The 25,015-nt window shown below is 50.9% G+C and overlaps 2 protein-coding genes across 6 annotated transcripts in view; one reads left to right on the top strand and one right to left on the bottom strand.

Moving 5' to 3' along the window:
* Window positions 1-10,469, top strand: part of LOC111775613 (cytoplasmic FMR1-interacting protein 1) — a 93,958-nt gene extending 83,489 nt beyond the window's left edge. For both annotated transcript variants that reach the window (XM_070231980.1, XM_070231987.1), the window contains exons 31-34: window positions 2,413-2,503; window positions 4,531-4,661; window positions 10,147-10,219; window positions 10,399-10,469. In XM_070231980.1, coding sequence (XP_070088081.1) covers window positions 2,413-2,503; window positions 4,531-4,661; window positions 10,147-10,219; window positions 10,399-10,460 — 357 coding nt within the window. In that variant the 3' untranslated portion in view covers window positions 10,461-10,469. The remainder of the gene's footprint in view (window positions 1-2,412; window positions 2,504-4,530; window positions 4,662-10,146; window positions 10,220-10,398) is intronic.
* On the bottom strand, window positions 9,268-18,550 carry LOC138917140 (protein FAM170A-like). 4 transcript variants are annotated; one of them, XM_070232002.1, is made up of 5 exons: window positions 18,319-18,550; window positions 14,731-16,550; window positions 13,251-13,328; window positions 10,067-12,076; window positions 9,268-9,827 (listed from the first exon to the last, which is right to left on the bottom strand). In XM_070232002.1, the coding sequence occupies exons 1-2, from the start codon at window positions 18,365-18,367 to the stop codon at window positions 15,694-15,696; spliced, it is 906 nt and encodes a 301-aa protein (XP_070088103.1). In that variant the 5' UTR covers window positions 18,368-18,550; the 3' UTR covers window positions 9,268-9,827; window positions 10,067-12,076; window positions 13,251-13,328; window positions 14,731-15,693. The 4 variants fall into 4 exon arrangements, 3 of the variants coding, with proteins under 3 accessions (XP_070088103.1, XP_070088100.1, XP_070088096.1); XM_070231999.1 differs by lacking the exon at window positions 9,268-9,827 and having other exon boundaries at window positions 9,854-12,076; window positions 14,731-15,004; window positions 15,422-16,550; XM_070231995.1 differs by lacking the exons at window positions 9,268-9,827; window positions 13,251-13,328 and having other exon boundaries at window positions 9,854-12,076.
* Window positions 18,551-25,015: the final 6,465 nt, after the last annotated feature.

Raw genomic sequence — 25,015 nt, 5'->3', positions numbered from 1 at the left:
TCGTTCTTGATTCAAGAGAAGATCCATGTTATTTTAACTAAGTCATAGAAAAAGTTAAGTACTGTTGATGAAAATAATCCATCAGCAATCTATAAATGAAAATTTGGGAGAGTTTATTCTGAGCTAAAATCTGAGGACCATGGCCCGGGGCCTTTCTTCCTGAAGGTAGAAAGGGCACCGAAGAAGTGAGGTATACAGAGTGGTTATATACCCCCAAAGAGGATCTTTCTCATATGATTGAAATGTCCCTTTCACAATAGTCGCGAGACTGCTCTGTCAGCACAGCGATTGATGGACACAGCAGGTAGGTCTGCTGTCTCTGTGGACACAGCAGGTTGGCAGGTCTGTTGTGTCAAGCTGGGTGGTCACAGGTGAGCTGGGTGGTCACAGGTGAGCTGGGTGGTCAAAGGTGAGCATAGCAATCAGTTCCTAGCCTGAGGAAAGATGCTTATCCTTAAGAAAATGCCAATGTGGGGGAAGTTGCACCTTTATCTTAAGGCCACTTGTTCTTGCCACAGTAAATGTTTAAAGCAGATATACAGTGCGTGCTCCATGGCCACCGCCAGGCCCTTTTGGAAAAAACAAAGTCAGGCCAAATTAGGTTTACAGCAAATGGCTTCCTCATATACTCCAATATATCCTATTGCTTGCCATTTCTATTTGTCAATACCAAAATAGAGCCTTTCTTGTAAGAGAATATTATCCTTTATACGCATAGTCTCCCCTCAACTCCTTTTGTAAAGGACCACCGCTGTTGCCCAAAACTTGTAGGAAAAGACAGTGCTCTGGAGATGGAAGACAAAACAGAAACCAGGAGGGCACTATAGAAAGCCTTTGTGTTTCAGTTGGTGAGCATCTGGGAGGAGACAGTTCTGCGAAGACCCCTATTTTCATTTGTGAAATAGGAGTTTTCTTAAAACAAAGATTTCAAAGAAACACTTATGCTGGGGCAAGTGGAGTCGAGCGTGTTGGCCACGAGGAGTCTGAGCTATTGATGGGGGAGGGCTGAGCAAGGGCAGAGGGGGCTCAGCTTTGAGGTGGTGGTGTTGGCAGGATACCACTGCTGCTCAAAGGCTCCCGTTACCTTGAGAGAGCCGATTCCCACTTGTAGGGTGGACGGCATGTGCCCCTTTGCTGGGGGCTGGGGTGAAGTCGCAATGAAGGATTCAGATCCTCGTCTGTCTAACTTCAGACTGAGGTGAGAAGTTAGTGCAGGAAAGTCTTTTATTTGTCCTTTTGAAAAGGGAGAGAGAGAATATTTGTAGGTTATCATGGATTTAGTTTTCTATACATAATTTATTTCTGTTTTTAACTGAAAGAAAACTTTATAAAATCTCGATCTTTAATCTTTTTTTCCTTAATCATCTTTCTGTGACTGGGCCTCTTACCGCCCAAGAGGGGTTGTCTGCCTGCTGCAAGACATGCCAGTAGTCAAGAGGCAGGTGGTAGGAGAGAAAGGGTTTTATTACAGCTTGCTAGCAAGGAGAAAGGTGGCCGACTAATGTCCCAAAGAACCGTCTTACAGAACAAGGACTACAGGCCAGTTATATATGGGGCTGGTCTCTGGGTTGGAGAGGCATCTGGTCTTTCTTAGTTCCTGACAGTTTTTTGTTTTACTGGGTGTGCATCACAGACTGGAGCAATGCCCTATACCCTGGTCTTTCAGTTGTCATTGACGGTGGCTATCAGCAGAGACTCTCTGCCCCAGGGTCATCAGATTCCTAAGGAACTCAAAAGAACTAAGCTATCAACTTATAGCAGCTGGGAGGGGCCATAAAATCTACACAACATGTCTGGATTAGTTAATCAGAGGTCATTCAAAGTTATATTATGGTTTCTTTTCTACAGTATGGCTTCCCTTATGTCAACTTTGTGTTGAGCCGGTATCAAGCCCATTTCTTTAATGTTCTTTATTGCCAAATATAGATTTTCGTGTCTTTTCCATGATTCACATACTAGTCAAGAGGAAGCTTGAAGCAGAGTTTATGGCCACATAAGTAAAATAGCTATCCATCAGGAAGATGATACGATCATTAGCAGTGCAAAGCAAAAGCTGACAAAATTCTGAGAAGTTGACAAAATCTGCAACTGTGTAGGTCACGATCAAAAACCAATTAGAATACAGTCATGTGTTGCTTAACAATGTATCATTCTGAGAAATGTGTCAGGCCACTTGCCTCCTGAAAGGGGAGTTGTGTTTTAGAACATCATTTAGTCAGTTGTGTCAAGTCACCCTGGTGGAAGCTGCTTTCTTTTTGTGGATGGAATTTCCTTTCTCAGCCAAAGTGATTCTCAGTCCTGGGCATAACCAGATGTTTTACTAACAGACTCTTTCTCAGAAGTCCCCGTGCACTGCCCACAGCCTCCAGGACAGTGGCAGCCGGAGGCTCACACAGCCTGTCTCTCCCACAGCTGCAAGGCACGATCCTGCAGTATGTGAAGACGCTGATGGAGGTGATGCCCAAGATCTGCCGCCTGCCCCGGCATGAGTACGGCTCTCCCGGTGAGCATGGTGCCTCCCTGGGTATGGTGGGGAGGGCGAACGTCAGCCCTCAGGCCACAGTAAAGAGCGTTACTGACATGGATCTCACCCGCTTTCCCCGGGTGGGAGGAGGCAGGAGCCCATGCAGAGCTTGATTGTTTCCAGTAGAACAAACAGACCAGTCTGTCAGCTGGGGCAGGTGTGCCGAAGGTGTGTTGGAGTCACCGTTTTGGGGGGAGGAAGCTGTGGGAGAAGCCACTGCCTCTTAGTTGTCGACGGGTAACAGGGCTCTGAACCCTGTGCCCCTCAGCTCCCCCACAACACCAGGACCTTGAAGATCACCAACCCAGGGAGGGGCAGGAAGCTGACTACCCAGTCCAACTGCTCTGCTGGGCTTGACGGGACCAGGCCTCAAGGGCGCCCCATGAAGGCACTGCTTTCCCACAGTGCAGTCTGTCCCTCTGTAGGGCAGGCTTCCCTTCTGGAGCTGTGGGGCTCTAGGACAGATGGGCCGTTCAGGGTGCCAGGCCCATGTGCCTGACAGAAGCTGATTGGGGCTATCCAAATAAACAGCCTAATGATCCCAGAAGTATTGTTCAGGATAAAATTGGACCATGGGAGCCCTTGTCTCTTAGGAAAACTGCCTTTTGTCTCCTATCTTATAACACTTTCCTGAAAGGTGGACAGCTGTCTCATTAAGTGACTTGGGTCCACTCATGGTCACCAATGAGAGACGTTCTGATGAGTAGTCGGCTGGTATGGCTGAGCTCCCAGGTGGTGCCCAGTACCTGCACAGGGCTGTTCCTGTGTTTGAGGACATGGTGACACGACCCATTGAGCCACTGTGAAGGGAAATAACCATTGGCGTGGCCTTGCTTAGGAGAACTTAACTTTAATTCATTGTCAGAAAGTAGATGAGTAATGCCGGGAAAATAAAACTAGTGCTCATATCCTGACTAGAGATGGGAATTTTAAATGTTGAAGATGAAGCCATTTAGGCCAAATTCCAAGCTGGTCTAGGGCAGAGCTGTGGACCGCAGGGCTGCTCGTCACATCTCTTGCCCACTGCCACCCGGTGTCGGCACAGAGGCTGGTATAGCCCAGGTACATGGGCACCACCTCGTGGGTAAAGCCATGTTGCTGACAGGTCCCGCTCATATGTGCCTGTTGGGGGATGACACACGTGAAGGAGTGTTTTTTCCCCTAGAGGGATGAGTTCACACCAAGGAATGTTGAGAACAGAGGTGTGGACATGGTGAGGAAGGGAGAGCCTCTCAGGCAGTCAGGGCAATGCGGGTCCTTGTGGAATGGCATTCAAGGCCCGACCTGTTGGGATGAGGGTTTGGAATCTGGTAGATCTCCCACTTTATTCTTCTCAGGGTTCTTCTGGCTATTCTAGGTCTTCTGCATGACCCTATAAATTCTGGAGTCAGCTTGTGGATTTTTGACTGGGTCAGCATTGAAAGTATAGATCAAGTGAGGGAATATTGACTTTCTTTCCAGTCTTTATACCTTGTGTCTTTTCACGCCTTATTACAATGTCCAGGGCCTCGAGGACTATGGTGAAGATGCATTGTCTTGCTTTGGAGCTCAGGGAGAAAGCTTGCAGGTTTCACCACTGAACATGCTGTTAGCCGCAGGTTTTTTGTAGACATCCCTGATGAGATTGACTACATCCCTTTCTATGCCTGTGAAGGGATATTGAATTTTATCAAATATTGTTTCTGCCTCTGCTGGAGATGACAGTGTGGTCTTTCTCATTTATTCTTGTAATGTGGTGCCTCCTTGGAAGATACAGCCTGACCAAGAAAGAAGCCCTGGAGCCGAGGCCCAGGGCCCAGGTGGTAGACAAACTACTGTTGCAGGGAAGATGTTGGGGTGAGGTGACTTGTGGTCATCTCCATAGCGGGCATGGTGGCAGTGTCAGAGAATGTTTTGTGGCTTGCAGAGGTCTCCTGGCTGTGAAGCCCAGGCTGGACCCTGTGCCCTGCCGAGGCTCAGCCCCTCCAACCTCTCCCAACCCCACCACTCACTCTCTGCCACTGCAGGCATCCTGGAGTTCTTCCACCACCAGTTGAAGGACATCGTTGAGTATGCAGAGCTGAAGACGGTGTGCTTCCAGAACCTGCGGGAGGTGGGCAACGCTGTCCTCTTCTGCCTGCTCATCGAGCAGAGCCTGGTGAGTGGGCAACCCGGCCCCACCCCAGGCTGTGCTGAGTCACTCCCCACAGGTGACAGAAGAAGACATCTTTTAGAGGCTTGATTTATTGGGGTTATTCATGGGAGTAAGGGGAGTAAGTGTTGTAAAGCCCCATTCTTTTTTTGTGACTATCTAGATTAATTTGAATTTGTTTCTGACAATTGAAAGACAAAAATGCAGTGTAGCTCTTCATTGAAGAATGTTTTACCATGTGAGCGTTGTAAAAATGTTTTATTATGCATATTTGCTACACGTAAGGTATAAAGCACGGCTTCCATGAGAGCTGTCTGCAGTGATGGAAAGTTCCATATCTGAGTCTGTGGGGCACTTGAAATGCGGCTCAGTGTGACTGAAAAACTGATTTTTAAATTTTCATTAGTTTACTTTTCAATAGCTACACGTGTCCCATGACTGCTGTGGTGGACAGCATAATAAAGTAGCAGCCCACCACCACTAAGCAATCGCATGGTGGGAGAGCCACTTTCTCCACTGATTGCCTCCTTGTGGTATCATTTGTGGCCGTCCCTCTGTCCCTTGTATGTCATGTCACCTGGCAGTTGTGAATTGGAAAGCCTAGTGAGTGTAACAGAGAATCTCATTGGCCTTCTCTGCCTTTCCCTCATGACCAAGGAGGTGGGCATCTTCGTTTGTTGCTTGGTTCTTCCTGTTTTGTTAAATGCTCTATTTGTGTCTTTTGCCCATTTTTCTACAGCTTGTTTATAGAAGTTCTTTATATATCCTTTATGTATTACACATATTGCAAATACCTCTCCCTGTTTGTGGCTTATCTTTGCATTCCAATGGTGGTGATTCGTCATAAACTGATACTCTTAATTTGAATGTAGTCTTTTTTTTTATGGTTAGCACTTGTATCTTTTTAAAGAAGTTCTTCCCTACCTAGGGATCATAAAGATATTCTTTTATCTCTTTATCTAAACGTTTTAAGTTTTGCTTTGTACATTTAAGTTTATAATCCTCCTGAAACTGGTTTTGTATGTGATGTGAGAAGTGGATGAAGTTTCTTTCTTTCCCTTTGGGTAACCAGCTGTCCTTCCTCCAGTGGCTGAAGGACTCCTCCTTTCCTGCTTATCTGCAGTGTCTCCCTCTCACCTGCCTGCTTTCTGTGGTCTCTTTCTTGGCTTTCTGCCATGTCTCGTTGATCTACCTGTCTGTCCGTGGCATAATAACACATTGTCTTACTCATTATAGCTCTAACTTAAGTCTTGATACCTGATACCTGACAGGGCATGTTTTCTTACCTTCCTCTTCTTCAAGAGTGTGTTGCCTCTTCATGGATCTCTGCTCTGCTCTGAAAGTATGAGAACCGGCTTGCCAGTTGTATTGAAGAAGCATATTGGCATTCCAATAGGGATTGCATTGCATCTCTAGACCAGTTTGGGGAGATCTTTGCTATGTTGCTTCTTAAAGCAGTCTCTTGTCTTCAGGGCCCTGGCAAAGGCAGGGTCATGCTTTGCAGTGACGTGGGTCAGGGTGCCCAGCACACAGTTCAGGCGTGGCAGTCAGCCTGCCAGGCATCCAGGGGCTGAGCCATTGGACTGGCTACCTTACCCCCGCATACACAAAAAAGAAAACATGTTGGCTCATATGTCAGGGAATCCCAGGCTGGTGTGGACACATCCAGGAGCTGATGGCCTCCTGTCAGGGCCTGTGTCTTTTGGCTTCCCTCTATGTTGCTGTGTTCCTAGGCAGACCCTTTCCATGTAGTGGTAAGGGGGTGACTCCCAGGCCCTCGTTGTCCCTACCACTCGAGACTCGGCATGGACCCTGAGTGAGCAGCCCATCACGTGCTGCCCTCTCCCACAGCAGGAGTGATGGCAGGACCTGGAGAACCCACCGGAGTCACAGGGCAGGCCAGCAGTTCCCAAGAAGCAGGCAGGCTGACCGGACCAGTAAGCAGCCAGTGTTTAGGGCAGCCTCCTCCAGGAACGTGTTGGGGAGGACTGACTCTTTTACCTAAATATATGTAAATTTTTAACAGCCAGATAAATTAGGAAGAATTCCTTTAAATAGTAATCTCTCTTCATGAATTTTAGCTATTTAATATAGGAAAATTTCCTTCAGGTGGCTTTTCCTGAATATACAACGTAAGGTGCAGTCTCTTTCGTCCACGTACATCTAAGCCTGAAGAGGCCTTTCAGTCACTGGCTTGGGTCAGGGTCGGGGAGTTTTACTGAAGGGGGACTGCCTTATAGAATTGATTTAGTCAGTGCCAGGGAACTGTTAGACGGCGGGTTTCTTTTCTGGTCCAGCTTCCCCTTTAGCAAATAAGATAAACTGTCAAAAGCTTTTCTTTACCAAAATAGAAGATGTCAAGGAGGCCTTGTATGAACATAAAATAATTACAGAACCACGGGGGTTTGAAGCTGAAGAAACAGTACTTGTCTCTCGTCAGCTCAAAGGAACAGTCTGTACTCACCGTCAGGGCAATGACCGGACATTTGTTGGCTTCAGGAAGGAGTGTGATGCTCTCTTAGAAACTTAGGGAAAGAGAAAATCTGGAACCAGTGCGATCCGTGCCCACCCAGATTCTTAAATTATACCTGTTGCCTCTCGCACAAAATCCCTCTGAGAGTTGTCCAGCACTCTTCAAGGCTCACCACAGTCCTGTGGGAACTGGTGCCTCAGTGAAGGGCTCTTCTAGGTCTTGGGAGCTTGGTAAGTGCCCGGTCTCCGGCGCCCAGCTGACACGGATCCCCGGTGTCTTCCTTCTGAGACCAAGGCCTGTGTCTCAAGTCTTTGCCTCTGGACTTAGCTCCATTTAGTGACAAGCACAGTGCTGGCTACCTGGGAAAGAGGCTGTAAATGGTTGTCACTTGATCTTAAAGCAAACCTCGGCTAAGGAGTGGATGGATGTTTCTCGAACAATGAATAAAAGTGAATGAAAAGGGCAATCTACAATGCAGTTGAGTGCAGTTTTGTTTTCACTGCAGATTCCTCGGCCCATGCTTGAGGGCTCTTGTGAGCACCATGTGTGGTTTTTGTGGACAGGGTAGCCGTGCCTTGCAGGAATGCCTTTGGCCCCTCCTTCTCCCACCCTCTGCTCCCTGTCGCCCCTTTGCCTCTGCCTTCTCTGGCCCCTCCTGTCAGCGCACCTTGTCGAGGTGGTGAGAAGCTACTCCTTCTGTGTTGGACGAGTCTGCTTCCAGGCCCAGCACCAGATTAGAGTTTTGTGTGTTGCTTTTGTCCTTTTGGAAATAAGGGGTGATGTTTTCCAATAGGTTTGCCAGGGTGGGGCTCTCCAAGTTGGAAGACGGCATGGCTCCTCTGACTGCGTCTCAGATGGTTATGCCCACGTCCCATCCAACCCAGGGGTAGATGTCTTCTTGGTGGTTATTTTGGTCTCTCCAAAGAAGGTGGTAATAAAATATGTTTTGGCATCTGCACAGGCTCCCACTATTGTAAATAAAGATATTAAAAGAAAATGTGTCCTTCAACTTGTCACAACATTAGAAAAGAGGGTAACCGTCACCCACTTGCTGAGGGCACCAAGTGTGTGGGTGGGGCCCCAGGGGTCCTGTCCAGTGAGGCCATGCAGTGGTGGCTCCGGCTGGCACCAGGATTTGATTCAGTAGTGAAAAATGTTGATCTTATTCTGAATCTGTGCATTGGATAGATAAATCTTCTAGCTTTGTGAAAGACTCCCTAAAACCAACCTAAATGTTTTGGTAATGTAGCTTTTTTTAGCTTGTGCGTGTTAATAAACTTTTTGTTTTAGAATAGTTCTAGATTGCTTGTTTTTAATGCTGTTCTCACTTTTTTCCTGGTTTGGTTTAGGGGCAAAGATTTGAACTCAGTGACAGTGGTACCTGGAAGCAGCACAGATGGCCAGTCAGCCCCTTTGGGGTGGTGTTGCCAGGTGGCAGGCCCCTTTACCACCTGCAGAATTCCCCCTGTGTGGCTCTGCCCCAGCCTTCCCACCAGCAGCTCTCTTCCCTTATCGAAGTCTCCCTTCCTCAGTCCATTGGCCTGGCCACTTTCTTGTGTCAGTCACCTTCCAGCTGCCCTCCTACCATCTGTGGGTGCAGCCAGTCCAATCGCCCTTCTCCACCTTGCTTTTGTCACTTGATAGTAAATACATCCTGGAGACCCCTCCACATTAGTAAGTGGTGACATTCCTCATCCTTTTTATAGCTGCGTAGTATTCCACTAACATCGCCTCCTTTTATGTGTTTATATAGTGTGCGGTCCCCATCTGATCCTTTCCCTTGTTTTAGTTTGTCCCTTTCTCCTCCCCCAACACCTCCTTGACCTGCCCAGGGGAGGTGCTCCTGTTTGCACTCGCCCGGAGGTGGCTTCTATTACATATATCCTACATGAAGGGCTCAAGCACTGCTTCTGGCCTTAGAAACAGAAGACAGGGTGTGGAGGGGTCAGTCTCCATCTGGAATGTCCTGGTGGAGCAGGTGGCGGCTGACTGGCTGCTTCACTCTGTTTATGTTAAGTGACAGTGAGACACTCGATGAGTGTAGAAACTCTTCTCTTCCTCTTCTTGATGTTAGCTTTGGCATCATCTTTAGGGAGATCCTCAGAAGGAAAAATCTCATCAGTCAGTATATGTCTTAAGTTTCTGATAACCATTTCTTTGTTTAATAATTTGCTTTATTACTACGGAATTATAAGATTTCAGGCTGGGTATAGAGTAGGGGACACAAGAGCCCATTCTCCTTTCCTGCCTCTCCGTGGTGAAGGTACCACAATCCAAGGGGCCTTCCTTGAGGTATAAGAGCCCTCAGACTCTGGAAGGATGCCCTGTTCTAGACCATCTTTGGGCTCATGGTGGGGTTTTAGGAATTCTGCAACCCCTGATGTTGCAAGTAAATTTTCTCTCCACATTGCATTATTCTGGAGAACGGGCCTTGAATAGTGTAGGGTTTTATACCTCTTTAAAGGAGTTTTCGATCCAGCTACAGGTTCAGAGCAACTGTCCAGAACTTTGTTTGGGGCTCTGAGGAGAATGAGTAAATGCTGCGTACAAAAGCGATGCTGCCCCTTTGTTTCCACCGCCTGCACTGTTTGCAGAGAAAGCGCCCTTCTTCCTGTCTCTGCCGTGGTGTCTTGTTATAAACTCTGGTTCTTAAGGGGCTGGTAGCAAACTTGGGGGTAGTGCTGCCAGAATGGTAAATCCTGGAAAACAAAGGCCACATTCAATGTTGGATTTTACTTATGTCTATATTTAAAGTAAATAAAATTAAAAATTCCATTTTTCAGGTGCACTAGCCACATTGCAAGTACTTAATACCCACATGTGCCTGGCAGCTGCCGTAATGGACAGCACAGATGTAGAACATTTCCATCATCCCGAAGAGTTCTGTTGCATGGTGCTGCTTCCAGTGTTTATTTAACACTAAATGGCAAAGATGTACCTTGTTTTCAGCTCCAGATTTGTCTGTCCGGCTTTACGGTGAGAGAAACTTCCTGATGCAACCTTCTCTTTCTTTCTCAGTCTTTAGAAGAAGCATGTGACCTGTTGCATGCAGCACCTTGTCAAAACATTCTGCCAAGAGTCCACGAGAAAGGTGAGCCTGTGTTCCTCTGACTAGGGACTCTAGACTGTCCTTTGCAGTGGTGACCACGGTCTGTGTGGCCAGAGAACTAAAGTCCACTTTTGTTTGAGTTTGGCACCTGGTGAGTCATAACTGGGGGTAATTTGTAGTGTAACGTAGTTAAATGACTATTGAATAACTGGAATATTTAGGGTTGCAACGCCTTTGTCCCCACCCCGACACGACTCTGAGGCCCAGAATGCCCAGTCTGTAGGAACCCCATGGTGCTGGTCCTGAGGATCTGCGTTTTCTACAAGATCTTCAGATAAGTGTGATGCTGATAAAGCGGGAGACTTTGCATTTACAAGTCCACTTGTGAGAGCCAGCCCCGCCGGTTTCCCACGAGCTCCACTGCCCTGCGTGGTCTACATGGGAGACTTAGCAAGAAGATGGAGCTAAACGGCAAGAATTTCTGCAGCAAAGCCTGCCTGGTCTGGCCTAACACGTTTCAGTTTCCCAAGTATCATCACTAGCTGTGACCAGACTCTGCTCTGCCCAGGCAAAAGAAGACCTATCCAATGAACTCAACATAGACTCTCCATGGCTGACCTCTGGGTAAGCAATAAACTAAGCAGAGGCAACTTACCAACAAATGCCTGCTTGGAGCGTTACTCGCTTAAACAAGTGGGGGTGGGGGGCGCCGAACCAAACCCCCAAGGACACAAAGGGAGCCTCCTCCTCTGGGCAACCTCCTTGGTCCCAGCTTTCTCATCTCCTACCGCTCAAGAGCCTGCAAACTAAGATCTTTGGAAGAAAGATCCCCAGGAATACTTGCGGGTCACCTAGTGAAGATTTCCCCCACTGCTGGGTGAGGCATAGGTCAGAGAGGTCCTCTTGGGCTGCCTGGGCCTCTGCGCCGGACACTCAACACACAGAGTTGCAGACCCCCTAAAGATTTCCCGCCATGGGCATGACCCTGGTGACTTGGAGCCCCTGAGCCCTGAGAACTCCCAACAGTCAAAGACCACCCCCACCCCGCTTCCTCCTCATCAGGGTCTCGGGATTATTCTGGGCATTGTGTTCTTTTTGGCAGCTTTTCCGTTAAAGGACCCCTAAGGGCACTGTTGGTTTGCGCTTGGCACTCTGAGAATCCGCCACCTCGGAGGTGGGCAAGCAGCGGTGTCAACTATCACCTTAAGACTGGCAGAGGCCACAGGACACTGGGAAGGAGAGAGGTGAAAGGTTAGGAAAGCCTGGTTGTGCAGGCGACCAGGGACAGACTGGCGCTAACTTGAAAAGCTGGCCCGAGGTGAAGCGCATGCCACTTGTGAGTCCTGGGCCCGTTTCCGCTTTCAAAGGAGAACGTCTTTTGCCCCGTGCTTTTCCCACTGGGTTGGACGTGCCTTTTGACTTAAGATACGAAGGAGCCTCCAAAACCTCTTGGGGTGCCTGATGGGTCAAGGAGGACTTGCCTCAGCCCAGTCTGTTCTTCCTGCAGGTAGAGGACCAATCACCTTAGTGTCCCAGGTCGTCAGCTGGTCTTAGGACTCGGATAATCGGTCTTTGAAGGCATCCCAGCCGAGGAGTACTTCCTGGGTTCACCTTCTCACAGCTGGTTGCTTGACTCCCAGTTTTACGACTCGAGTGAGAAATGGGACCACGAGAGGCGTGAGAAGTACGGAGACATGAGCCCTGACCTCTTGGCATTGGCTCCTGCTTCTTGAGGAGGGAAAAGGTAAAGAAGGCCGCATCTCCTGTGTCCTGTGACATGTGTGCCGTGCATTCTCGCGAAGACGCTCTCAGGTAAGGAGTTGGTGGGAAATGCTTTGCTTTCTCTTAAACTCTGTCCTTGAGGCCTTTGCTGATGGAGGGCATCGAACCGACATTCCACTGGAGGAGGGAGGGAGGGAGGGAGGGAGGGAGGGGCAGAGGAAGGGGCAAATTAGTATGTAGGAAATGAGCCCGTTTTGGTAAAACAAGAACAAAGATCTGAGTATACTGGAAAACCTATATACACGTGCATAAAGGAGTAGAAGCGTATGTTTGTATGTGTATGATTGCTTAAGCAAGGATGATGAAGGAGTCTACTTATTAGACTGTTAGAATTATCTGGACACACTTCTGCAACTGTGACAATGAGTGAGAACACGCAGAAGGGACAGTGTTTAAAGAAATAGCATAATGAAATGTATTTCCATTCTATAGTTATGTATCAGTGTATATAAGGTATGCTATAATTCAAAGCCATGAAGAGTAAACATGAGTCAAAATAAGAAGAACCAAAAAGACAGGGTTAGCTGTATCTGCTGACTGACAGGAATCCATCATAGATTGTCCAGTGAAACATGGCGCAGAACAATGTGGGCCAAGTGTGACGTCATTTTTAAAAAAGCGAAGAAACAGACAGACCTCCCCGTGTACCTGGGACTGTATATGTGTGTCTGTCTTAGTCCATTTGGGCTGCTATAACAAAATACCACAGCTGAGGCTGGCTGATAAACAATAGGAGTTGATTTCTCACAGTCCTGGAGGTTGGAAGTCCAAGATCAGGGTACCAGCATGGACAGGCGAGGGCCCTATCGGGCTCACACTCTTGCATCCTCACATGGTGGAAGGGGCTGGGGAACTCTGCGGGGTCTCTTCTATAAGAGCACTAGTCCCAGTCATGGGGGCACCACCCTCAGGACCCAGTCACCTCCCAAACGCCCCATCTCCTAACTCCATCACATTGGGGCTTAGGATCCCGACAGTGAATGCTGAGGGGACAGAAACATTAAGAATCTGGCAGTCTCTGAGCAGAGAGAGATGTAGGGAAGGATACACGTGTGTCTTTTAACACTGGACAACTTGGGAGAGGAGTGCAATTTACATAGGAGAGGATGATTCTGATTATACTTTCGATTTACAATACTTTGCAGTTAGACAGATCATAATCAGAATATAAGACCTCTCTAAGTTAGAACATCACAGATATGCATTTTTAAATTTTGCATTGTGAAAAGATAGGCATGAGCCCATCTTTAACGTCAGACACAAAGAGTCCGACCACTGAATGAAGACACACCCTCAGCTGTAGAGGGGTCAGACCCAGCAGAGCTCTTGCTTGCCATTTGGAGACCATGCCTTCTTCTGGACTCTACACCTAGAAATGACCAAAGTATTCTGTGAGGATTAAAGCATCCACCCTCAAACGTGTGCTGAGTATACATGTATACTGGCGAGGAAGAAGGCTGGACACCATGTGCAATTCATTAAGTGACACGCAGACACTGCGAGATTCTTGTTCTCTGCTATGTGCTCCCGCCTTACTCCTCTAACCGTTCTAATGGAAAACTCACCCAGGTGCATTCGAGGCCATTTTCCAAGACTACCCTTAGACGTAGTTAACGGGGATTTCGCAACTTATAGGAAGGAAAAGATTTTGGACAAAAGATCTCTTGGACAGTGGAAAGTCCCAGCCAGCCTCTGCCTCCCACTGGGATTGCCAGACCATTTCCACTCTCGCATCTCTGAGAATCACAGAGATGCGGGGTGGGTGAGCCGAGGAGTCGAAAGAGAGATTTCTTGGACTCTCAAGGTCTGGCAGTAGTGCTCTTTGATTGAGAGAATAGTATGGAAGAGCACGGGGTCAGGGCCCATGGGCAGTCAGAGCTGCTGCTGCCGGCATGGGGACAGGACCCAATGGGCAGTCAGAGCTGCTGCGTGGGGACTGGACCCACGGGCAGGAGGAGCTGCCGCTGCCGCTGCCAACATGGGTTGAGAGTAGGGCTAAACTGAAGGCATAGGTGTGTGAGTTTATCTCTTTCCAAGACAAAGGAAAGAACGTGTAAAAGAAGTTGTTAAAATGGCATCAGTGCAGGTGGGGTCTGGTTATTGGCTGGCCCTATAACTTTAGGTCAGAATCAGACCGGATTAAGTCGGGATGTCCTATGCCTCCCGGAGGCTATTGGTGGTGGGGGTGGGGGGAGGAGTCAGCTAGGTGAGGTTACCAGACGAGCACCATAGACAAGACTTAAGTCCTTGCCGTCCCCATTAAGAGTCTCTAGAGATAAGGTCACCCCTCCTTCCTCCTGGGGCAGAGAGGGAGACACCCCCAACACGTGGAGACTTCCTTCACAGATGCAAATGTCTCTCATCAAAGGGCAAGCAAATCCCACTCCTCAGAGGCTCCTTCCCGTCTGCAGTTTTTAAAAGTAACCAGCCTAAAATAATCCTCATCAACAGGATTTCCTTCTTCATCATTAGCACCTGCCTCAAAGCCCTGGCTTCCCTCCACTTCAGACCCTGTCACCCTCAGGAGCCATGTCTGTCCCTCTGAGAAGTACAAACAGGGCAGCCCGTGGATGGATGTGCCAGGCCTGGGAACCCTACCCACGCACCCTGTGCCCTGAGGGTCCCCGTGTCACTCTGCGTCTCAGCTCCCAGGGACATGGACACACCCTGACACCCCCAGCGCTTCCCGGGCCCTTGGACTTGATGCCCTGACCCTAGTTTCTCTGCCCACCATGGAGTCTGGGCATGAACCTGACCCTTCCCATCCTCACCTCGGATCACCCCTGCCTTCATTATAATTCCAGGGTTCACAGGAAATGTCCTCTCTTTTGCTGCTTTATCCTCAGCCAGGTGTTTTCTTGCAGTTCTCTGATCTCAGGATAGGTCCGGTTATACCACAGAACAAAGAAAGAACAGGCAAGTGTCACGGATGTGTCACGACCGGGGGGTAAAGCATGTTTGTTGTAAAGGGGCCAAAAAGTTTCCAAGCTGCTTCCCTTGCACCCTAGGAGACCCTCTGCAGGACTCATCCAGTAACTGGATCTCCTGTTATGCAGAAAAGGATGGCACCAATGGAGTCTTTCTGCACCAGCTGCCACCTCCACTCCCCCCAAGAGGGAACGGCACATCCCTCCAACCCCGCTTCTCCCAGTGAGGCCAGAGGACTTGGATGGCGAGCTCAGCTTCCTTTAAGAGCCCGCCTCTCCTCTTGCAGGCCCTCCTTCCTGTCTCTCCCTGCACGTGGCTGGGAGCGGAGGCAGGCGGAGGGGCGGGTTGAGGGGCTTTATCCCATTGCTGTCCTACAGACTGTTTCCCCGCGTCCCCGACTCCTTCTGCTTCCTCCTCCTGCGGACGACTCAGCTACACCCCTTCTCAACCACACTTCCTTTAGAGCTCCCTTGGCTGAGGCGCTCTCCCAGCCCTCCAGAGCCCCCTGAAGTCCCGTTTTCTTTCCCGCCTTACACGGTCGCCATGTTCAGGGTCCCGAATTCCACAGCATCTGGATGGGGCTCTCCTCTCTTCTCCTGGCTGGGCGAGCCTCTGGCCTGACCTGGCGTGCAGAGTCGGCTGTCCCGAGGCCGCTTCATCCACCCCTTCTGGGTGGTGCTCTCCACGCCCTTGGTTGGCGATGCGGACCACGCAGCCTGGAGCGAAGGGTCTCCCGGGGTGGCTAAGCGGTCTGACCCGCGGTCTTCCCCGACAGGCCCCATCCCACCCACAGCCCTGCTCTGCAGTCACAGGGCCTGAGCGCGGCCCTTCAGGCGCGTGCCCCGCGGTCCTTGGGGCCGCGCCCCGCGGCCCTGCCTCTGCCAGGCCTCCTGCCTCTGCAGCCACGCCAGCTCGCTCCGCAGCCGCCTCAGCTCCTGGCTCTGTGCTTGCAGTCTCGCCTGCAGGCGCAGGCAGGCTTCCTCCTTGGCTCGCACCTCCCTGCTCTTGGCCGCCAGCAGGCGCCTCTGGGCCAGCAGGTGGCAGCGTCGGGGCCGGCGCGGCGCAGACGCGGGCCGCCGGCGCTCCAGCAGCTCCTCATAGAAGACGCGGCAGCTGAAGCCCTCCTTGACGCCGCGCTCGGCGTGCGCCACCACGGCGGCCGGGCACGGGAACACGCGGCAGCAGGCCACGCAGCGGAAGCCGTGCTCGCCGGTCACCAGCCACTCCGGGGTGACCGCGCGGGGCGGCGCCTCCTGCTCCTGGACGGCCGGCGCAGGGGTGTGCGCCTCGGCTTCCTGGACACAGGGCTCCGTGTCGCTGAGCAGGGACTCCGTGTCAGCCGGGCTCGGGGGAGAGCCGATGGTGCTCTCCTGGGAGAGCTCGGCCTCGAAGACGCGGGGCCTCTCGTCCACGGGTGCAAACCCGCTTTCGGTTTGCCACGCGACGGCCACCCCCTTCACGGTGCGCACTTGGGTGTAATAGGCGCACCGCACCCATTGCTTCTCTTTGGGCGACCCGTAGCTGGAGGAGTGGGAGGTCCGCTCCGCTGAAGCAGAGGAGACACACGTCTCTGGGAGTCGGAGGGTCTTCCTGGGCCTGGAGCTCCGGCTTCTGTTTTCCGATGGTGTAGGCTGTGTGGCCCTGTCCTCTTGGGTTGAGGCCTCTGAGAACAGAGTGGGAGTTCCATGAGCTCTGGGGCCTGGGGCCTGGGGCCTGGTCTCTGAGCCCAGGCTGTTGTGTCGGGGGTCCCTGGGGGCCTCTCCGTCGCTACCCTCCTCCACCTCTGGGAAACCTCGTCACATCTTCGTCTTGCCCCGGCGGGCCCGGGTCCCGAGCCTTCCAGTGCTGGTTGCACTGCTGGGGGTGACACAAGTCCCCTCGAGCACAGTGGTACCAATGACAGTGGTACCCTGTGTCAAAGGTCTGTCGTGGGAGACAATACAATACCCTTTGCGATCTTCTGCTTGTAATTGTAGGACCTTCAGGCTAATTTTTCTTTTTTTTTTTCCTAACATTTGTTGAATGCCAACTATGCTACCCCTCTGGGAGATGTTTTCTATGAAGTTGATTTGCTAGGATAGTTAGTTAGAGGGTTAGCGTGCCAACGGGAGAAATGCTCAGCTCTTTTCAACCCGGTATTAGGGGGGCACTGATAGAAGGAATTCCACTGACAGACATACTAATTTGCAGACTTTGTTAAGGCTCTTGCAAGTTTCCTTCTTTCTCAAACCTTCCTTAACCGAGCAACACTAGACCTTTAAAAAGGCTTGCTCGGAGCTGACTCCTGAGCACTTCCTCGTGAGATGAGCTCCTTCAGTGTGAAGGCAGAAAACAGATGTCCGTGTCTGAGCGCCCTGATCCCCCAACCTCCGTGGTGAGTACGTGAAAACCTCACCGAGGGCATCTGCGGGCTTGCTGCGTCAGCCTCAGGGTCTGTGCATGCTTCTGAGGACGGGGCTGGTTTGGAGAGTTCAGGATGCAGAAAGGAAGTGATGGAAGCAAGCTTTGGGGGTGTGTGGGGGAGGGAGCGAAGGGTTCAGGTAGGACCGAGATGGAGAAGACCTCAGGGGGCAGTGGACAGAATCTGCAGACAGAAGACCAGGAGGGAAGAGGAAACCAGCTGGGCCTGTGGCGAGCAGCACATGGGAGTTGTCAGGAAGTTGGGGAGGAGGCAAGGGGAAAAGGAACTGACTGGGGAAAGGGTCCCGAACTAGGATCTGTAGGATTTCTGGCAGAAACACAGGTTAAGGAGAGATTTAGAATGCGATTCTGAAGTGAAGCTTTGCTGTGCCACATCGTAGAGCCCTAGGGAGAGGTGGACGGGAGACAGAGGAGGAGAAGGCAAGGCCTTGGACTGAGGGTAGTGCTGTCTGCCCAGGCCCCCTTCTGCCCCAGCCCTGGCTCAGAATGAGGGAGACCTCTGGGGTCGTCGTGGGGTACCGGGCCAACCACCCAGCAGCCTTCCATAACTTCTGGATTACTGTTTTTGCCGCCTCGCCTGATGTATTAATTCCCTCTCAGTAGAAAATGCGAGGACAGTGAAGGGGACAAGTCCCCTCGCCCCTTCTCCCCAGTCCCACGCCGTCTGCCCCAGGGGCTCCCTTGCTTCCTGCCTTCGCGTGGCCATCAAGCCCTTCCTAGGGCTCAGGCCTGAACAGTTAAGTTTCTAGTCTGAGCCAATTGAGGAAAGACCCTCAGACTCACAGTAGGGGGTCCTTCGGTTCACTCACTCACTCCTTCACTTAGTCATTCATGTTACGCATGTGTTCGTTGTCTACTAAATGACACAGTACGTTCACAGTGAAAGCCTCAGTGAGCCTCAGGCCTCTGGCCAAATCCTTCATCTTCGCTCTCCTGGCCATCTGTCCGGGGAAATCAGACCCCTGGCTTCCCAGCTCCCATCCATCAGACTGTTTTCCTCCTCTCCTTACCTGGGGTCTCAGAGATAGGCCTCTTCCTCCCGGATTGCCGCCGATTCATCCTGTCGGGGCAGAGGTGAACTCCCAGGATGGTCTCCGGAAGGATCTCTCTCCCTCTTCCCAATCTCAGCCTCTCTTGGGTCGTAGACTCTGAGTGAGTCCTCAATGTCTGTGAGTCGGCAGCTACAGGCGCTGCCCCACAGGGAGATCCCGGATCCACAACCTCTCTGTGAGCAGTTGGGATCTGAGTGAGCTCCGAGTCTTCCAGTAAATCCTGTGTGATGTCACCGCTGACATAGCTCAGTTCCGAGGGCCCAGTTTGAACGTCAACATGGCAACAAGAAATCACGGCAACAGTTGAAGTAGGGGTGAGGAGGGCAGCTGAGGGAAGGTGATATAATAATTACGTAATAAAGTGATTTGGAACTTTTCCCTGCCCTCAAGGGGCCTCCCATCCATCTGGAGAGAGGGTGAGAGGGCAGAAAAGGAGAACAGACTGGGATGGGTGATATCTTTCCCCGAGGCCTCTCCTGTGCCTCTGTTTGGAAGTCACCTCTCCAGCCCTGGTCACTCAGTGTCCCCTCTGAACCCCTCTCAGACCTCCTTTGCCTCTGAGCCTTCTCAAAGGCTGTTCCCCCTGACTAGGAGACCGTCCCTCCCCTCCCTCCTGGGTCCGCCCCTCCCACGGGGAGGCACAGTGGTGTGGTGCATGGAGCACCACTGGGTTTGATCCCTGCTCCGCCACCTGCTGGATCTTGGGCCAGTCAGTGGACCTCTCTCTGCTTCACTTTCCTTTTTTATTTTTTTTTAAAGATTTTATTTTTCCTTTTTCTCCCCAAAGTCCCCCGGTACATAGTTGTATATTTTTAGTTGTGGGTCCTCCTAGTTGCGGCACGTGGGACGCCGCCTCAGCCTGGCCTGACGAGCGGTGCCGTGTCCGCGCCCAGGATCCCAACCGGCAAAGCCCTGGGCCGGCGAGGCGGAGTGGGTGAACTTAACCGCTTGGCCACGGGGCCAGCCCCTCTGCCTCGCTTTCTGATCTGTAAAATGGAAAGGACTCTCTCCACCTGATAGCATCATTTGGAGGCTGAAGAGGTCAATCCGTGGAAAGCATTTAGAACAGTGACTGTTACAGGAGAAGACTATGCTAATGGTCACGGTTACCGTTGTACTGCAGGTCACAGCTTGCTGAGGGTGCGCAGATTAGCTGATGTCCTCGCCCTGAGCATGCAGAGCTCCCGAAAGCCCCCGTCCTTACGCTCCTCCAGGTCCACGGGAGAGGCTCATTTGAAAATCTGTCTCCTTGAATTGGACCGTAAGCAACGTGGAGGCAAACACCGGCTTGCTCTCAGGTCTGTAATCCCAGAAAGTAGGAGAGCGCCTGACACGTAGTAGGCACTCGACACGCATTTGTTGAATGAATGAATGAATGAGTGAATGAATGAGTGGTGACTCCCACAAGGACTCCTCCATCCTAGGCATCCCCTGCAGAGCTGGACTGTTTGTCCTGGCAGCTGGAGGCACCATCGCTCCCAAGTGAGCATTTTGCCCCCGTTCTTGACCTTCCCAGTCCCAAGCCCTGGAAAGTGTTAGCGGGAAGCTCCTTAGCCCTCTGCGTGTTTCCCCTTGGGACCAGTGAGAAAGAGATAGGATTGTGGCCTCCGGAAAAGCGTGGACTCAGGACCTCCACCTGTCTGGGAGATTTAGGAGGGCTCTTGGGGAAAGCCCGCCGTCCTCTCTTGGCTTGGATTTTGCTTCTGTTCTGGAGGCATTTAGAAGAGGAACCAGTAAATCGTGGAACCCTTTGAGGAAGGATTTGAGACAATGGATGTGGTGAGCAGAGTGTGTGGCCTGACTACTCAGAGGGACTTGAAAACCCTCTGATGGCGAGAGAGGAGGCTTGTTTTGTGCGATTCCAGAAGGCAGGACAGGGACGAGTCGGCGGGAACACAAGAGAAAAGAAAGATGTGTGCTTGTTCAGAAATGAATTAATAAAGGAAACCAACTAAAATTGGAGTCAGGAAGGCCTGGGAGTTACGGGAGCTGTTCTAAGTGAAAGTTAATTCAAGGAGAGTGAGAGTTCAGGGTGCGGACGACTCCTCATTGTAACGTTTTCCATTGGCTGGGCTTGTTGTCCCCAAAGAGGAAATTCTTTCTTCCTCCTGCTGGCATAGTAAAGTAGTAGCCAACTTCTCGTTGGAGATGCAAGGTGCTGGTCTCTCCCTAATTGGGGTAATTGACGGTGGGTGGTAGGACTGGAGAGCTCCCTGTAAGGCCTTCCTGACTCCAGTTTTAGTTGGTTTCCTTTATTGATTAATTTCCACACATTCAACCAGCTTTTACTTCTTCAATAGCTTAGTCTTTTTCGTAAGTTCCTTGCTGTTCCTATTGAAGTGTTTTCTTAATATTTTATAATTTTGACTCTATTTGGCACAGTGAACTAACGGGGGCAAGATAATGGTCTATGCCTCCCACCCCCGTTTCCATTTTCGGGATGCTTTATTTCTAGCTTGGAGAGAAGCCATTGATTTTGGTATATTTGTCTTATATGTAGCCACCTCGTCAAAATTTTTGTTGTCGTTTTCGAGGCATGCGATTGCATAATTATTAGAATTTTTAAAAATCTTGATATTTATACCTGCTTATTAAATTGTCTGGCTTATTCATTCAAGACTATGTTGAGATAGAAGTAATAACAGGTAACTTCATCCAGTTCCGAATTGTATTAAAATGTATTGAATATTTTGCAATTGACCCCACACCAGCCAAGTTTGGAGATAATTTGTTACGCACCAGTAGATAACTAATAGATCAACTTTGCTGACTACTATGGTATGTGGCCTCATAGGACAAGTTGGGGAATGCCTTCTCTCTTTCTATTCTTTGTATAATATTAAAATGATATGGTACCTGCACGTTTGGTGGAACCTGCCAGAGAATTGGCCTGTTATTTTCTGTGTGGAAGATTTTAAGCTGCTGTTCCTTTTTTCAGAGTGATTAACGGACCATTCTGGTAATGATTAGAAAGCTTGCCCCTGCTTGCTCTAGACTGCTAAATCCCTTCTTAAATATGGTGGATGTTCACTGTTTTCAGGCCATCCAGATCAATTAATCAATCCCAGATTGGCAGTCACCTCTGCTTACTTATTCCCTTATCTCACATTATTTGCTTCAAAGAAATGCACAGTAGCATATGCAGGTAGTTTTGTGTCCACAGCCTCGTTGAGTGCAGAATGTAGAGACGGTCTATTATTCCAGGGTTCTTTCTATTTTTTTAAATTATTTTTCCCTTATGCCCCTTAGGCTCCCGTCCCCCCGCCCCCACTCTCCCCCCCAGCCCCCATCTACTAGCTTCAACTTCTGCTATTCCCATCAGGTCTCTAAACTTGCTGGATTTCTTCAGTGCACGGTGTGGAACGGGTGACCTGTTGCATCTGCGCATCAGAAGAGAACGCACTACTGGAATGAACAGGCGGGGAGGGCGGCAGTTGGACCGGTTGGGGCGCAGGCGCCACGCGGGAAGGGAGCCCGAGGGCGGCGCGGCGTCCCGGGCCTACCCTGCCGCAAGCCCTGCGGCAGGCTGGACGAGATCCTGGCCTCGCGCTCCGCTGGAGACCGCCCGGCTCCTCCCCACCGCTCGGCCACGCCCAGGATCGCCCAGCCGCCTGGCCCGCGAGCCCGGCCGCTCCTGCGGGGACCAACAGGATGCAGGCAAAGCCGGCAGCCTTGGAGGCCTAGGCCTAGGCCCAGGACCAGGCCTCCAGGAGCTCTGGGCTGCAGCGACTTGGGCAGTGCTTGTGCTGAGAGCGACGAGGCGGACAGTGGAGTGTCCTCAGCTATCGTGTGTGCGGAGGATGACCCAGGAAGGGTGGAGAACAGGCACACAACTGCCTGGATCCACCCATGCAAGAGCCCTGGGCTTGTACATCCAGAAGAGAAGGCAGAGCCGACGAGGCCACGCTCGCTGTGCACATGCTCTCTCCGGGCTGGAGGTAGTGCCTGCACTGCCTGCACTGCCTGCACTGCCCTTGAAGGGTCCTCCTGGGCACTCACACCCAGTTGGGAGGGCCCGCGACCACACCCTGCTCATCTTGAGACTCCCAGAGCTTCTGCTCACACAGGACGAGGGGTTCGGAGGGCTGGGCCTGGCCACCTCCCTTGCCGCAGTTGTTGCTGTGCGTTGGCCCATGTGGACATCCTGGAAAATTCCGAGACTCTTTTTCGGCCTGCCTCACCTTCTGCCAGCAGGAACTCTGAGGAGAGCTGGGTCATGAAGGCGTGTAGCAACATACCACATTCCCCAGTACCTGTCCACTGCTGTTCTTGCCAGCACATGAGCCAGGTTTAGGATTTATGGGTCCTTTCCAATGATGCGCTTTCCAAGATCTTGTTTCAGCTCTATTTCTTTCTTCTTTCCCTTCGCACCCCCATTTTATCCCCTGGGGAGAATCCATCAGCTCTCCTCTGTCCCCACCCCGACACGACTCTGAGGCCCAGAATGCCCAGTCTGTAGGAACCCCATGGTGCTGGTCCTGAGGATCTGCGTTTTCTACAAGATCTTCAGATAAGTGTGATGCTGATAAAGCGGGAGACTTTGCATTTACAAGTCCACTTGTGAGAGCCAGCCCCGCCGGTTTCCCACGAGCTCCACTGCCCTGCGTGGTCTACATGGGAGACTTAGCAAGAAGATGGAGCTAAACGGCAAGAATTTCTGCAGCAAAGCCTGCCTGGTCTGGCCTAACACGTTTCAGTTTCCCAAGTATCATCACTAGCTGTGACCAGACTCTGCTCTGCCCAGGCAAAAGAAGACCTATCCAATGAACTCAACATAGACTCTCCATGGCTGACCTCTGGGTAAGCAATAAACTAAGCAGAGGCAACTTACCAACAAATGCCTGCTTGGAGCGTTACTCGCTTAAACAAGTGGGGGTGGGGGGCGCCGAACCAAACCCCCAAGGACACAAAGGGAGCCTCCTCCTCTGGGCAACCTCCTTGGTCCCAGCTTTCTCATCTCCTACCGCTCAAGAGCCTGCAAACTAAGATCTTTGGAAGAAAGATCCCCAGGAATACTTGCGGGTCACCTAGTGAAGATTTCCCCCACTGCTGGGTGAGGCATAGGTCAGAGAGGTCCTCTTGGGCTGCCTGGGCCTCTGCGCCGGACACTCAACACACAGAGTTGCAGACCCCCTAAAGATTTCCCGCCATGGGCATGACCCTGGTGACTTGGAGCCCCTGAGCCCTGAGAACTCCCAACAGTCAAAGACCACCCCCACCCCGCTTCCTCCTCATCAGGGTCTCGGGATTATTCTGGGCATTGTGTTCTTTTTGGCAGCTTTTCCGTTAAAGGACCCCTAAGGGCACTGTTGGTTTGCGCTTGGCACTCTGAGAATCCGCCACCTCGGAGGTGGGCAAGCAGCGGTGTCAACTATCACCTTAAGACTGGCAGAGGCCACAGGACACTGGGAAGGAGAGAGGTGAAAGGTTAGGAAAGCCTGGTTGTGCAGGCGACCAGGGACAGACTGGCGCTAACTTGAAAAGCTGGCCCGAGGTGAAGCGCATGCCACTTGTGAGTCCTGGGCCCGTTTCCGCTTTCAAAGGAGAACGTCTTTTGCCCCGTGCTTTTCCCACTGGGTTGGACGTGCCTTTTGACTTAAGATACGAAGGAGCCTCCAAAACCTCTTGGGGTGCCTGATGGGTCAAGGAGGACTTGCCTCAGCCCAGTCTGTTCTTCCTGCAGGTAGAGGACCAATCACCTTAGTGTCCCAGGTCGTCAGCTGGTCTTAGGACTCGGATAATCGGTCTTTGAAGGCATCCCAGCCGAGGAGTACTTCCTGGGTTCACCTTCTCACAGCTGGTTGCTTGACTCCCAGTTTTACGACTCGAGTGAGAAATGGGACCACGAGAGGCGTGAGAAGTACGGAGACATGAGCCCTGACCTCTTGGCATTGGCTCCTGCTTCTTGAGGAGGGAAAAGGTAAAGAAGGCCGCATCTCCTGTGTCCTGTGACATGTGTGCCGTGCATTCTCGCGAAGACGCTCTCAGGTAAGGAGTTGGTGGGAAATGCTTTGCTTTCTCTTAAACTCTGTCCTTGAGGCCTTTGCTGATGGAGGGCATCGAACCGACATTCCACTGGAGGAGGGAGGGAGGGAGGGAGGGAGGGAGGGGCAGAGGAAGGGGCAAATTAGTATGTAGGAAATGAGCCCGTTTTGGTAAAACAAGAACAAAGATCTGAGTATACTGGAAAACCTATATACACGTGCATAAAGGAGTAGAAGCGTATGTTTGTATGTGTATGATTGCTTAAGCAAGGATGATGAAGGAGTCTACTTATTAGACTGTTAGAATTATCTGGACACACTTCTGCAACTGTGACAATGAGTGAGAACACGCAGAAGGGACAGTGTTTAAAGAAATAGCATAATGAAATGTATTTCCATTCTATAGTTATGTATCAGTGTATATAAGGTATGCTATAATTCAAAGCCATGAAGAGTAAACATGAGTCAAAATAAGAAGAACCAAAAAGACAGGGTTAGCTGTATCTGCTGACTGACAGGAATCCATCATAGATTGTCCAGTGAAACATGGCGCAGAACAATGTGGGCCAAGTGTGACGTCATTTTTAAAAAAGCGAAGAAACAGACAGACCTCCCCGTGTACCTGGGACTGTATATGTGTGTCTGTCTTAGTCCATTTGGGCTGCTATAAC

This window comes from Equus caballus, chromosome 1, assembly GCF_041296265.1.
Source record: "Equus caballus isolate H_3958 breed thoroughbred chromosome 1, TB-T2T, whole genome shotgun sequence".
NCBI classification, from domain to species: Eukaryota; Metazoa; Chordata; class Mammalia; order Perissodactyla; family Equidae; genus Equus; species Equus caballus.
This window is presented reverse-complemented; position numbering and strand designations above follow the sequence as displayed.

Excerpts from the sequence above, each read along its gene's own strand:
- LOC138917140 (XM_070232002.1), bottom strand. The coding sequence starts at position 18,367 with ATGAATCGGCGGCAATCCGGGAGGAAGAGGCCTATCTCTGAGACCCCA. Across the intron at positions 16,551-18,318 it reads GCCTATCTCTGAGACCCCAG|AGGCCTCAACCCAAGAGGAC; the intron begins GTAAGGAGAGGA and ends CTCTGTTCTCAG.